General features: G+C 38.8%; 1 protein-coding gene and 1 long non-coding RNA gene across 24 annotated transcripts in view; one reads left to right on the forward strand and one right to left on the reverse strand.

Moving 5' to 3' along the window:
• The window catches only part of MTUS1 (microtubule associated scaffold protein 1), a 141,897-nt gene that overhangs the window by 35,664 nt on the left and 90,619 nt on the right, over positions 1-15,614 (reverse strand). The window contains exon 1 of one of the 23 annotated variants that reach the window (XM_001488865.6): positions 14,472-14,979. The exons of 21 other annotated variants lie outside the window; for them this stretch is intronic. In XM_001488865.6, coding sequence (XP_001488915.3) covers positions 14,472-14,592 — 121 coding nt within the window. In that variant the 5' untranslated portion in view covers positions 14,593-14,979. Of the gene's footprint in view, positions 1-9,670; positions 9,827-14,471; positions 14,980-15,614 lie in introns of those variants that run through there. One more of the 23 variants, XM_005606369.4, reaches the window with a different exon arrangement.
• LOC138921038 (uncharacterized) lies at positions 9,732-15,101 on the forward strand. Its single transcript, XR_011433205.1, has 2 exons — positions 9,732-9,939; positions 13,370-15,101. It is a non-coding gene; the product is annotated as an uncharacterized lncRNA (long non-coding RNA).

The raw sequence follows: 15,614 nt of genomic DNA on the forward strand, positions 1-15,614 counted from the left end.
CCCATTGGTCTTGATTAGTAATCATTAAGAGTTAATTAGCAATAATTACCACTTCCAAAGCAGATGGAGAAGGCAACCAAGTTTATAGTCATAACATTAAAGGCTTCAAGGGGGAACAACTTTATAGTCATATGTTAATGGAAAATAATCTAAATATTTTACAGTTTGTCAAAATATCTGATTAGTATTCCTTTTATGTCACTTCCTGAGACGTTCTTAGAATTATATATAGTCACATAACATACAATAAGTGTAGTGTTTTACGCTCATAATGTTCTCACTGTCCCTCTCCTTGATCCTCCCAGTAAAGGTTCCAGGATGTGAAGGGCCTTGCCCAGGCGTAGACAGCTTCTATGGGACAGACTCAAAGTCAGAACCCAGGCCTCTGGCGCCAAGTGCCTACTGTTCCCACCCATATCAGAAAGTAGAAATGGGGTGGAGACACAGTGCATTACATAACTAAAAGTAAACATTTATGCAATAATCTTAATATTCAAGCCCATTATCTGATAGCTCTTCATTTCAATAAATCTACATATAAATATCTATGCTTTAATAGTGTTTTATATAATTTTATACATACAAACAGAACAGCAAAAAACATCTTTTAACTCTTTGGCCATCTAGAATTTACTACAATTTATGCAGCTATAAGTTAATTCTGAGATTATTGTCACACGTCCTACCAATACTTACTGAAATATTCATGTATTTATTGATACCTTGCTTTGAGTTTATCACTTCTTGAATCCTTAACAATGTTTGATTCTCTTTCTAGACTTTCCATGCTAAATTTCTTAATTTTATTATTTAACACAATATCAGAGTTTTAAAACTGTTAGGTTATAATTATTTACAAAATCTGAGAGGTGAATCTTTTATATGAATATTTTTGGAAAAATCTTTAAGATATTTGCCTACTTAAGTCTTTCACATGAACTTTAGTATTAACTGGTCAGGTTCTACTAAGTTATTTCATAAGGAAATAAATCTAAATTAACTTATTAAACATTGTTTTTCACACTACACAGAATTCAGAATACAGAATGCTCCTTTTATAGCACTAAACTTTCTATTTTCTTTCAAATGATCTCTTATACCAAAGTCAGGCAAGAGCTAAGCGTGTTTGTAAATGGATGTTTTCTTTGTAAACTAAATTTTTTTCACTGTATTATCAAGATTTCTTGAATTTACCTTAAAACTCTACTGACAGTTTTTGCTACTGTTTGTCTAAATTCCTTGATTATATGTATACAGAGTACCTTCCTTTAAATCTGTTTTTCTTATTGAATGGTTAATTCCATTTCTAACTTTTTAAAGATAGGAAGAGAGCCTTATCTTTTTTTTTATTTAAGGAGATTAACGCTACTGTTTTCTCAATGGACATAATAGGTTTTAAAATAAAATACCTACATCGTTAAGAATCTGTCAATACTTTTTCTTAAGTGTTTCAAAAATAAGAGCTGGAATTTGTTGACTCCTTATTAGGCCTCTGAAACCATTATGATTTTTTCCTGGCTTTTATTTTAATTTGATAAACTTGGTTAAAGGCTTTTCTCATGCCACAGTGGCTGCAATTTCCTGAGGCAAACTTTTCATTTTTATTTACTTATTTTTACCATCTGAAATGTAACTTTGTTGAGGTATAACTGACATATAACAGGATACTAGTTTCAGGTCTGCAACATGATGCGACATTTGTACATATTGCAAAACGATCCCAAGAAGTCTAGTTAACATCTGTCACTACACAGTTACAATTTTTTTTTTGTGATGCAAACTTTTAAGATCTATTCTCTTAGCAACTTTCAAATATGTAACACAGTATTGTTAAATATAGTCACCATCCAATACATTACATCCCCAGGACTTATTTATTTTATAACCGGAAGTTTGTACCTTTTGACCCCCTTCACCCATTTCCTCCATCCCCCAGTCCCTGAGAGAAACTTAATTGTTTCAGATACGTCAGTGCAATAGTAGCAACTACTCCCTCACTTGTTGCTGAGGATTCAGGTGGCTTAGGTCCACGAGTGAGACTGGTATCTATACATTTCCTTTATTATATTTTGGTTGCTTTCGCTTTTGATCACAAAATGGCATTTGTGCCTATAAAAGTCCTATTCTCCATATTTTGGAACTGTTAACTGTGTCAGGGGGTATATATTCTTTGAAAATTTAGAAAATTCCCTAGGACCCAACACTCTATTAAGAGTGCTGCTAAGATCACCCCAGAATGAACTTAAGTAGCTCTGGCTATCTTATCTTGTCTTATCAACTGTCCCAGTTGGATGCATTCCAACCGTGCAGGGCTCCTGGTTCTTAGCTGCTTTTCCATTTGTGCTGTTTCACCTTTGGCAGAAGTTAAATGTTAGGGTCTTAACTCCATCTAATGAGAGAAGCAGCATCCATTCCTAAGTGTCCAGTCGTGAAAACGCAAACATCATGCCCAGAACACAAACACTGCTCTGCCTCAGGTAGTGACAGAAATCGTCAGATCTGGACATCATGACGCAGTTTCCAATCCTACCCACTGAGAATCTCATTCAAACATTTAAAACCTGACTCTGGTCATGTCTGTCTGCATAATGTCACATGCTCAGTTTAAGCACACAAGAGCTTTGTACCAAGCCTTCTCTAACACACCTTAGCACAAACTGTTGAATTCATAGCTGGTAAGCAAGAATTTATCCTATTATGAATCCTAGAGGGGTGTAAAATGACAGCTACAGAAAAAGATTTTCATTGCAAACTTGTTTGCAAAGAAAAACGAAAAAGAAAAAAAAACCCAAATGCTCATAAGCAGAGGACTGGTTCAATACATTTACAGTACATTTATACAGTAGAATACCACAGCCATAAGACAGAACTAGGAAGCTCTCTGTGGTAAATGAACAAAGCATATTAAAGAGCAATGTAGACAATATGCCCTGTTGTATAAAGACGATAGGACTATAAGACCATATTTTCTTCTTTGCTTCTAAATGCACAACAAAATTATAGCATAATACATATAAAAGTACTAACAATGTTTACCTGTTCAGAGAAGGGAATAGGAACCAGACAGATACAAAGTGTTCTAATGCATTTTTTTTAATACTTTTTAACTATGGGGTTAATATATTGCCTATTCAAAATTAAAAGGTAGTATTGCTTTTTCAAGGTGGTTACAATGAATTCTGAGCACTGAAATCTTTAACACTTAACCATCAAGAAAACAGTCAATCCGTGTTTCTTCCTTGGGGAATCTAGACAAGAACGGAAATAACACAGGTTTGTCATATGTAAATGCTCAGAATATATTTGCATTTAAGGAAGAAAGAAAACATTGACATGTTACTCTTCTAGGAGTATGTAGCTTCAAATTTTAACAGAAGTGCAAAAAGCAAAGACTGTCCTCTACCTAGAGCTGGAAAATCATGGTGTGACCTCAATCTTCCGCTCCATATACTGTGCTCCCTAAGGACAAAATTGTACCACATGGTAGCTGATGACCCAGTTTGCGTGTCCTTCCTTCCCTCCTCACTCCTGGCTCAACTGAAGATCAGAGATGATGCAAAAATCTCCAATGATGCTCAGAGCCCTAATGCTCATAAATAGGGTACTTCATGATACTAAAGAACAACAGTGTCTCTGAATCCTAGTGGGATTTGAACCAAATTAGCGTAATATGAACCAAACTTTGCCTTTCTATTCCCTTTATTAACAGGTTACCATTTGATAATGCAGCTGTATTTAAAAGTTTAAAATATTTTGTTTATTATACTAACAGGATCTATTTAATCAGAAACCTTAAAATTAGAAAATCAGAACCTTCTCCATAGATTTAGATGTCTGTCAACAAGATAATCACCACTATCACGTCTGATCCAACCTTCCTGGGATGCACTCTATTGAAACTGAAACCTCCTCCAGGAAAACACAAGTCCTGAATCCAAGACATTTGCTCCCTTGAAAAACAGCTGGATAACGCTGTTTGCTATCTTTTTTCCTTCTACTCAGAAACTGCAAGTTAATAAAATTTAAAACTAGCCTAATAAATCTATTCATTTTCTTAAAGAAAGTAGCTGGGTAAAGGGGAAGAGGCCTGTTTTTCAGGCTCAAGTCACTGAGGTATATAGACCCCCCATTTCAAGGCTAAACACAATTCCGAGAGGAAGACTTCACCATTGAGATGTGGACTAAGCTACTGGCTGCTGAGGACACATCCATCCTAAGACCAAATAAGCCATTTACTGAATCGGCTGGCTTTCCAAATATTAAAATCAAATAATAAGAGACAAGACCTACTAGGAGAGTCACCTTGGCTTCCATGAAACACAAAACTATACACGGTATTTGGTAAATAATTTTGCCTAGTTTTTGTATACCTATTGAGCCATTCACTCACTCGCCAAGTATGTGTCAAAATCCCCCATGATGGCTTTGTTGTGGGAGTGGGTGGGTCTGCCCTGGTGTCTTGAGGGGCAGTGGAGGCATGGAGAAGGGGGTGCTGGTGGACAGGGGTGCATGAAGACACCAAGGGTCTCCGCTGAATCTCTTCCTGTTCCACTCACATGTCCACCTACGTGTGTGAAGGTGACGGCCACTGGGTGGAATGTGCCTTCTGCCACCTACTGCATTGAAACTAATGTTAATAAAATGTAGGTAATGAACTAGCGGGCTGGTGAGGGTTCTCGAAGTCTCTACCAGCAGCCTGGATCGACAACCGACTCCCTTCTTTCTGCCTTAATCTGAACCTACACATCTAAAACCCTTAGGAAGGACACCTCTCTCTACACAAGTTCTCTCTGTCAGTGTTTCCTCAGCATTTGATGACGGGTATTTACCCTGGAATAGTCCAAGGAAACAAAGCAATAACGGCAACACGACTTGATTATTAGATAGAATTATGTACACATGGTGGTGAGAGTACAGGTGGAGAAACAGCTAGATCTGGAGTAGTCAAGAAAGAGTTCTAGAGGCAGAGTTTGGATGGACATTTGCACATTCAGCAGAAAGATAAGCAGAAGATGCCAGCAAACGCAAAGGCAGCGAGGTATGGGAGGCCCCTGGTGCCCTGGTAGCCTGTGCTGACAACAAGGTCAGGACTCCTGCAGTGACGGTAAGATGGAGCGGCTGGAAGCATAAGCAGGGCGACAGCATGTGTGCCATACAAGGTCTTATCTTGTAGGGGGCACAGAACGAGGCTGGAGGCACTGTCAAGGAAGATCTGAGGGCATATGTAGGGAGGTCCTGAGGGAGGCCCACGAGGAGAAACTCATGGGTCAGTGGCAGTGATGACAGGCAGGAAAACATCAATGCATTTATGAGGCACAACAGGAGGAACTGGTGACCAGTCAGATCAAGGGGAATCCAGGACAAGTCACAAGTTCCCAGTTAGGAAGTAACACAGAGAGGGGTAGCTTAGCATGTGAGAATGAGAGTGAGGGCAGAGGGAGGGGAGGAGTGCGGTGTGGGAGATGGTGAGGAAGGTGCTATGACATTCTCTAACACCCTGCTCTTGAGTCTCCAAAAAGAGTCTATTCTTAACTCACCTGCTCCATAACACTTTCCAGATTTAACTGTCTGCCATGTCATTCTCCTGAGGAGCAAGGAGCTCCTTATTCCCGTTGTCCTGAATACTGCCCCTAACACAAGAGCATTAACATACACTTTGTAGTTGTATCAACTGAAGAGCAAACCCACAGTAATCTGTACAATCTTACTCAGGCATTTAAAAAAATTATTCTTATCAATTACTCGTATAAATTTATATAAACATTTTTAGTGTTCCTTTCATTATTTATTTGAAAAGAGTTCATAGTAATAATAATTTAGGAGGTACACACAGTACTTTCCTATTTTAGGTAGGTATGGCATTTACTTAATACAGAACATTTCAAGTTCAACAAAATAGTGTTTAAGACTTTTAAAATTTACCCACGTCATTTCTTTCGGTGGGGGAGGGACATTAAGACACCTAAGCATTTAAATTTCACACTACTATATCGTTAGAATTTGTTGCAACGGCTTATATGGAAAAGGGTTTTACTTTTTTTTAATTTTAAAAGTAGATTACAGAATAGAAGCATATTCATATTCAAAACTCCTGTTTCAAGATAATCATGCTTACACAATTTTTCTTGAAAAAACAACCCAAACTTGACCTTGAACATTTTCCACGTAGCTGGCAGGAGAAAAGCTGATTTCTCATGTTCTTAAAATAGACTACTAACTACAAAGAAAAGTTAATAGAAATTCATTACATTCAGAAATACTTTTAAGACAGTATTATCTCCCTCAATTTGTTGGCTTTCTAAATAATCTGAAGTCTACCTTAATATGTTAAGTTTATGGATTTGTTTCAGGACTGAAAAAAACATACTACAAAAATGGAACACAACAAAAAATTGTGAGTAATACAATTTTAGGCCTGTGATAGTAAAAATTCCAATGATACTGAAAATATTTTTATTTTTATTTATTTATTTTTTTCAGGAAGATTAGCTCTGATCTAACTACTGTCAATCCTCCTCTTTTTGCTGAGGAAGATTGGCCCTGAGCTAAGATCCATGCCCATCTTCTTCTACTTTATACGTGGGACGCCTACGACAGCATGGCTTGCCAAGCGGTGCCATGTCTGCACCTGGGATCCGAACTGGTGAACCCCGGGCCACCGAGAAGCAGAATGTGCGCACTTAACCGCTGTGCCACCGGGCCAGCCCCAAAAATATTTTTATTCTAATCTAACAAAAATTTCATTAAGAATATGAATTTTAGTAGAGGAAAAGTCTGAATTTTTATTTCAACTTAAATTATGAAACAAGTATCTTTTATTATACTTGTTCAAACTGTACATGCGCAAAATGGATAGGTCTTTTCTCAGAGCACAAAACAGAAAACATATCCACCAAGTTCCCACTGATGTGGACGAGGTGCTGTTTCACAAGATAGACGCCACCGGATCCCGGCTTTTTTCCCTTTATTATTAAACAAATTACTTAAAATATTAAATACTAGCCTTCATGTGGACTTTTGTTGTTTTTGTTTTAATGATCATTTTGACTTAATCAATTAATAGGTACCAAAAAAAGTGCTCACCATCACAAAGCCTGCTATACCAAGCAGTGTTTTTGTTTTCAGCAATGACGACGTGCATCGACAAGGTGTCCTTTTTAGTTTAACACATGGAAGACGACAGTACCAAGAATAATATTCTGTCGCCACCAGGAACTGATTCCAAAACAAGAACAAAAAGTCTACACGTCCCCCTCACAGCACCTACTATTCTAGAATTGTCACTGCTGCCTCTTCTGTGACTTTTCCATCTTGAGCTGGCCAGCTCAGGTGACGTCACCATGGTGCCAATGAAGCCATGTCCTGTGGGCAGTGCTCCACAGCCACAGATGTGCCCCTAACCATCGCAGCCACGTTGTAACCATGTTCTTTGTCAAACAGGGCCCCCAGCAAAGCAGCATGGGGAAATCAAGGCACATGCGGATTTAACACCTGAGTAGGGAAAACAATCCCCAAAATGCACCAAAGTGGGTCAAAAATCTCTTTATTGGGTAGGAAAGACAACAGGCTATCTTAAAGTAGAAACAAAAATTAAAATAGCCAATTAAAAATTCAACATCAGGAATTTCTATAACACAATCAATAAAAGGGGAGGGCTGGCCCCGTGGCCGAGTGGTTAAGTTCGCATGCTCCCCTTCGGTGGCCCAGGGTTTTGCTGATTTGGACCCTGGGCATAGACATGGCGCCGCTCATCAGGTCATGCTGAGGCAGCATCCCACATACCACAACTAGAAGGACCCACAACTAAAAAATATACAGCTATGTACTAGGGGGATTTGGGGATAAAAAGCAGAAAAAAAAAGGGGGGGGGGAACGTCATTCTCAAAATACTCATCAATTAAAGAAAAGCAATAGGAGAGGTGCCCAAAATTCAGGTCACCAGAGACCAATAGGAAAAAGGCAAGTCTGTCACCCAAAAGAAAGTTCTATTAGTCTCAAATTTCGCCAGAGCTATAATAATTGCTGCTGTTTATAAAAAGGATCCTCATGTGCTAAAATAACCCAGAGTATCACCTAAACCAAACACAGAAAAATGATGTGCAATACTGGAAACATTTAAAACCACACTTTTTTTTTCAACCTAACAAGTAATGTGCATATATTATTAATGAAATATTTTTAGCTCTAAAACATGCTTTAGGGCTAACAAAATGTATCAGTCTACATTATTTCATTTATAGGGTGATTCTCTATTAACCAAAACTCAATTGACCAGAGTATTTCAATTGTTCTAATTAAATAAGTCTTTACTGGATACTGCTTGCCACATTCCTCCAGTTTCTCCTGATGAGAAACACTGCTCTACTTCTCATCCTGAATCCAGCCCCAAACTATAATGTATGGTTTACTCTCCATGTGAAGGTGTGTGAAAATAGATACTACATTAAAACACAGTTTAGTGCAGTAAAACTTTAGCTATCTGCAACTTGTGAGATTAAGATGTACTCTCTCTTTCAACATCCAACCCTTTTTTTTTTTTTTTTTTTTGGTGAGGAAGATTGGCTCTGAGCTAACATCTGTAAGAATCTTCCTCTATTTTATGTGGGATGCTGCCACAGCATGGCTTGATGAGCATTGCTAGGTCTGCGCCTGGGATCCGAACCTGTGGGCCGCCAAAGCAGAGTACACAAACTTAACCACTACACCACTGGGTGGCCCCATCAACATTTAACTTTTAAAAGCTTATCAAAATATTATCTATTATGAGTGAAAAGTCATTTAACATGTCACTGTCTTCTTAAATAAACTGCTGTAACTATGAAAGGGCACATTTTAATGTCATAGCAAAGCTGTAGCTATAAGAGGGCCATAGGTAGAGGAACTTAATATCAGTCTATGACAAAACATTTTTAGCATAATGCCATTCGCAATACCAGTTCTTAGTAAATGCTTATCAGTGTGGCAAGAGGCCAGCAAATCTTCAAGACTGCTCTCAAGGAAGTCAAAAAGAAGAATGTGGATTCACAGTAAGATGACAAAGACGGTCTAGAAGGCCACATCTCTCATCTGTTATTCTTGAATTTGGTCCTTTTGATGTCTTTTGTATTCGACAAATGATTGAAGTTCTTAACTTTTTACATACAAATTCTAATGTTATTTTTTTATGGAAGCTTTCTAAAATGGCTTTATTGGCTTCTATATTTTTTTAGTGTGACAGAGAAAGACAGGAGAAATTGAAGTTTATTTTGCCTCACCTTAACAATGCATGAATAGAACCATCAACACACTACTAACAAAATATTAATCTTTTGCTAACACATTTTAAATACATAAAAGCCACATTTAAAGTTGAGAACATTCTTTCTCAATGGAAGCATTATAACTGAAAGTTAATTCACTTAAGAGATCAAAATCAAATATTAATCTATATGTCCAAATAACAGGATGACTTGAAAGTGTTTAAATGAAATAATTACAAAATACATAATCATTACCAAAAAACATCCACATCGTAAAAGAGAAAAAGCAACAAGGTCTGTTGAGAGATTCAACTTGTTAAATGGTCTACTCTTCTTATTTATAAGCAGCCAATATCTCAGTATTTTGAGAAGTAACAGTTTCGCCTACTCAGTGGCAGATACTGTAAACAAGGCCCTAACCCCTCTGTTACCTGCATGTACTACTGAGACTGGAGAAGTCAAACACTCAATTTCCCAGCCTCCCTTGCAGGCAGAGATGGCCATGTGATTGAGATGTAGCCAATGAGATGTAAGCTGTGGTGACTTGGTACCACCCCTTCCCTATATTTTTCCCCTCCCTGGAGCAGCCATTGTGAGATCACGAGGCAACTGTCATGAGAAAAGGGCTGGGAAAATAGCAGAGATGCTGATGCTGACATTGCTGAGCCACCTGAACATCATCAGAGCTGCTTCTCCTTAGGTGAGACCAATAAGCTACTTCTTAGTTAAGCCGTCTTAACAAACTGCGGCTAAAAGCAGTTCCACTGGACAATCTCAGAAATGAATACCAAACAGAAGAACATAATTTGGTGACTAATTAAACAAATTTGTTCACATTCTGTCTCACTCTTATCAAATATCTAGTCAAAATGGTTCTCTTTAGTGCAGCTTTAAGTAAATGAAAATATTTTGTTCTATTGATAATACTTCTGCCGTCCTTCCTCAATATATAGGTACGTACACCCCTCTCCTTTGCTATAGTAATTGCTTTTACTCTCATGAGCTCAGCAGAAAGAATCCTATTTCTTAGTACAATGAATTGCCTTCACCTGAATCAGAGAGAGAACATTCACTCTTTGAGGTTCAAAATGGCACTGTTCATAATAACACAGGTATCTTCAGCTACACAGAAAAACTGAATTCTAATAAAACTGGTGGCAAAGAGTATTTCTACTTAGAAGATTCTTTTTCCCTCCACTGACTCATTATAAAATTGGAACTAATGTGGAGGCAAAATTCTTAAATAAACTGAGCTGAATACATTGGCAAGAGAGACTATCGCCAGAAGTTTGGCGAGTCAGAGAAAGCACTTCTGGACTTAGATGATGTTAGCCCTTCCCTGAAGCTGAGATCTTCACCCGTGCTCGACATCCTGCAACATCACTCAAAACACTGGCAAATTCACTCTCTTTCTCTTCTTGCTCATCTTTACAGAGGAACTTACATCCTGGATCCGACAACACACTGTCAACGGGCACCACGTGATGACAATGTACTAAAGTGCGCGGTGCCCTGTGTAAGGGTTCCATGAAAGGGCCTGTTCTGTCTGGGTCCCCATACTCACCATGCTTATGGCTAATGCCTCTCGCTCCACATTTGATGCTCAGACATATTAAAATGCTTTCATTTCCTTGAAGGAGCCATGCTCGCCCTCACCTCCAGGCTTTCACACGTTGTTTGCTCTGCCTGGAAAACTGTTTGTTTCTTGGCTAATTCTACATATCTGGAGCTCCCAGCTTAAACGGCATTTCTGGAAGACCTGGGCTCCTAGTCCATGCTCCACCATGATTACTTGATGTTGTACGATGTCTCCCTCACTTACGCTGTGGGCCTTGTGTGAAGGCGGGGCCATCTGTGACTTAGTCCCGGCTATATTTTCAGCATCCAGCAGTGGGCCTGGCTCATAGTACGTGTCTAAGAAATATTTGCTTATGAAATGACTGAATTAATCCTGCAATGTGAAAGACAGTCTGGAAGCAGGGGAAAGGCTGGTGGCAAAGATCAAATATAAAACCCTTCAGGGGGCCAGCCCCATGGTGCGGTGGTTAAATTCACACACTCTGGTTTGGCGGCCCTAGGTTTGCAGGTTCAGATCCCGGGTGTGGACCTACATACCGCCCATCAAGCCAGGCTGTTGTGGCATCCCACATACAAAATAGAGGAAGAGTGGCACGGATGTTAGCTCAGAGACAATCTTCCTCAAGCAAAAAAAGGAAGATTGGCAAAAGATGTTAGCTCAGGGCCAATCTTCCTCACCACAAAAAATAACAATAAAAAAAATGAAACCCTTCAAATAGCCCAAAGTATTAGGTTGGATGATATGAAACTGTCATTGTGTTTGGCCTTTTTTTTTTTATTTACCAGAAGAGCAATTTCAAATGCTTCAACCTAATAAAAAAGCCTGAACTAGAATAGTGGCAGAGAGTAAAAACAAATCAAGATTTCAAAAGATAGAGTCTTAGATTCTTGCTACCAATTCGTTGTGGATAAGTGAGGAAGAACAATGATTCAAAGGTGACTGACGTTTGATGACAGGATAAGGGAAAAACATGGTGTCATGAAGAGAAATAAATAAACAAGGAATGTTAACTGAGTTTGGGAGATCAGTAGAGAATTTGTTTAGATAAGATGAATTTTCAGGTGTCAGTAATGCATCTAGGGTTTTTTAACCTATAGCCAGAAAATTCAAAGAATTTGAGGTTAAATTTGAAGTCATCTCATCTGATTCCATTATTTTGTAGTCCTGTCTGGTTAAGTGATCAAGGTCACTCACTTGGTTGAAGAACCAAGACGACAACCCCAGGCTCTCGGAATCCAGGCCAACACCACTGCCACCTATGGCAACTGACATCAACACCCCTTCCTTTATCAAGGATACAACACAAGCTCCTGCTTACAGCCCATATGGATAAGAATAAATGCAATGGCTTCAGTATCCATTTTATTGGAAGATTTCTCAGACCTTAGAGTTACGTAATATGGATAAGCTCACAAAAGCTTTTTACTGGGGATAAGTAGAATTATATTCTTTACATAATTTTAAAACGCTTCCCAACACAAACTCCTTTTTTATCACTACTATTCACTAGATCTAACAGAATTACAACAAAATTCACATCTAGGAAAACCTATAAGCCAAAATTCGAAACAGAAGTCCCAGGTTGTAGTCCCATCTCTGCCACTGACTGTGTGCCCTTGGGCAAGTTCATCCACTTCTCTGGGCCTCTGACTTCTTGGTGTAAAATAAGGTAAATGAGATCCCCTCTAAGTGCACTTAGCTCTAAAAATTGTGACTGCAATCAAATGAATACTTTTAATATTCAAATATCTTTCAAAAATAAAAATATTTTTATATAACTTCAGAAAATAACAAGCACCTAAAATACCACTATTAGTCAACTCTGGTAGTAAAAGCCTTGTGTCTTTTGCTTGAGCTGCCTTGGCAAGCTGCCTGCTTCACAAAAACACTACAAACACCTAAAGTGCTCACTAAGAGAAGACTGGTTAAATAAATCATAGCTTGCCCAACAACGGGATGTTCCATGACTATTAAAAAGAATGAGGTAAACATGTGTTAAGTTCCGTGTGCTCTGCTTCAGTGGCCCAGGGTTTGGGGGTTCAGATCCCAAGTGTGAACCTATATACCGCTCATGAAGCCATGCTGTGGTGGCATCCCACATACAAAATAGAGGAAGATTGGCACAGATGTTAGCTCAGGGCAAATCTTCCTCACCAAAAAACCCCAAAAAAACAAAAAACCAAACCAAAGCAACAACAAAAAAGTGAACCATAGAAGAGAATATAGAGTATGCTTCCATTTCTGTATAATAAAAAAGGATATAAAAGGTCTACATAGGCTTACATGCTATTAGGAAATTATCGGAAGGATGTGGAAGCAGCAGTGAGAGTGGGGGCCTCTGAGGAGATGGCAGGAGGCTGCATCAGGGAGAGGCTCACCTGGATGGTACAACCTTCTGTACTATTTGGTTTTCTTTTCTACTTGGAGCATGGATTATTTTTCCTTTTAAAGTTAAAATTAAAAGCTACTTGGAGCTGTTTTAGATCCTACGAATGGTTGCAAACACAGGACACCCTTTTATTTTTATTTTTCTACCTTTTTATCTTTTAAGGTTGAAAACGTTCCAGTGGCATTTGGGCTGGGAGAGGAAGAGCCACTGTTTCACTCCTAACTCACCTCGTTCACCTCCAGCTGTCAGCTCAGCCCGAGAGGGAAAGGCAGGCCGACTCCAGCGACAGGTCAAGGGGAGTTATGAAATCTGAGGAAGAGGTGCTGGAAAAAATGAGAATTATCCCCCAGAGAAGGGAGATGCTTCTGGGAAAACTGGAAACAGTCAGCTGAAAAAAGTCACCAGGGACAGAGATGGAGAATAACACATACACGGGCTGACATGCATATAAACAAGAAAGAATCGTCTGTTTACACACTCAATCCTATGACAGTTCACACTAACCAGCCACAATCAAACAGATTAGCACTCCAGTTTTATAGCACAAAATCAACCTATTTACCATAGTTGCAATTGCCATCGAGAACGTGAGGTAGCAATTTGAGGCCACTAAATTCTCTCAAAGCGAGCATATTTACATATGCATTGATTTCATGTAAGGCACAGAAAATAAAAAGCAGCCACAACATAAACCATCAGAGACAGTCTTTTGTGACTATAAATATTTTCACTGAGAAGCTTGGAAATCTCAGTCTGGGGTTCATTGATTACCTCTCCACATTCATTAGGATGTTTTATTTCAGAAATGTTTAGAATATGGAAATCTTTTAGTATATTAAACCTACCATCGTCTCAGGGAGAATGAAACACTACAGAAACTCGTTTCTTCTCCTTCTTTAAGCAAAAGAGAACTGCTCTTCTTTACTTACCTATGTCCTATTTCCAAAATCATTTCAGATAAAATGCAACTTAGGTGCTGATTCCACACATTTGGCTGGTGTCAGAGAAAAGAGCTAGGGAGCACCAAGGACACCATCCTGCTTTCCATAACAAACTGAGCACACACACATCTGGTAACAGTAAGAAAAGGCTCGTGTGTTGAAACATAAGAGAAAACTGCTTATTTTTACAAATTAAGCCTAGTTCTCTCCTTAGAGCTTTCTTTCCCCAACTATCTATCTCCTTAGAAAATTTCTGGTAAACTTTTGCAAGTTAATCAAGACGTCCCCCACGCAACCCTCAGCACAGATCAAGGCACACAAACCTGTATGGAAAATAACAGTGCTTTTCCTAAACCCTGAAGGCAGCCGGAGATTCCGAAGCAATCCTTTGGCAGTCAGCCGCACGTGAATGGTGGACAAGGAGAATTTGGGAGACAACAACATGTCTTCAGAGCAGGTAGCAAGATTTCACAGAAGAAACAGCTTCCATGGACCATCACATGCTGTCTTTTTAAACTCAGCACTCGTCGAGGCCAAGAAATACAGCGAGAGGAAACATGTCTACATAGCAAATGTCATTCCACCACACAGACACAAAAGGAAAAACCCCAGGGCTGTCCAAGTGTTTCTGGCTTCCGTTTTCACTCCCAGATGTTGCCAAAACAATGCTCTTCCTCTGAATAAGATCTCCTCTTAGCAGATCCAGCCGTAAGCAGCCTCTGAGTTACATCATGCTGTACACACTTCTGGGGCTGTTACGGTTTTCATCAGAGATGGTAAAGGGGAGGGGAAAGTGGATGGTCTTACAAGCTTTTTATAACAACCAATAACGGCACGGATGCTCTAACTACTTGGAAGATCATTAAGGGAAATTAACTACTTCGAGTGCCTGTTTATTTAATAATTAGAAAAAATAAGGTTTCATTAAAGTAATCTGTGTTCTGATTTTCAAAGTTTTAGTTATATTCACACCAATACCATTGGGCATTTTTGCAGATATTTTATATGTACACCTATATACCAAGCTGATGCCTTGGGATAAAATTTTTTAAAATGGCTTCAAGCAATAAATGCTCCCAAGTGCAATTTTTAATAAAATTTCTGCTAGAACATATTTATGACAGATTGATAAAAGGATGAAGTTCCACTTTAACACTCACGTTCTGAGGACCTCACTAATAACCAATGACAAAAGGTTAATGCAATTTCTCTACCAGATGTAATATAATATTTCCAGAGGAATAAAAATGAGTCAATCAGACAGTCTTCTCAGGACTACACTTGAGTAATCGCATTTGTAGGAAACCAGGTGCCTCTCAGCAACGTTCTGAGACTAGGAACCTGGGGAGGGGTCCGGTTATGTGTATCTTCCACTGGGATCTATGAAATGCTTACTTTGGTAGAGTGGTTTGTAAAAGCACCTTAATATATGATGGCAAAAACAAAAAGAAACTGAAAGATAAAGG

Source organism: Equus caballus, chromosome 27 (assembly GCF_041296265.1).
Source record: "Equus caballus isolate H_3958 breed thoroughbred chromosome 27, TB-T2T, whole genome shotgun sequence".
Lineage (NCBI taxonomy): Eukaryota > Metazoa > Chordata > Mammalia > Perissodactyla > Equidae > Equus > Equus caballus.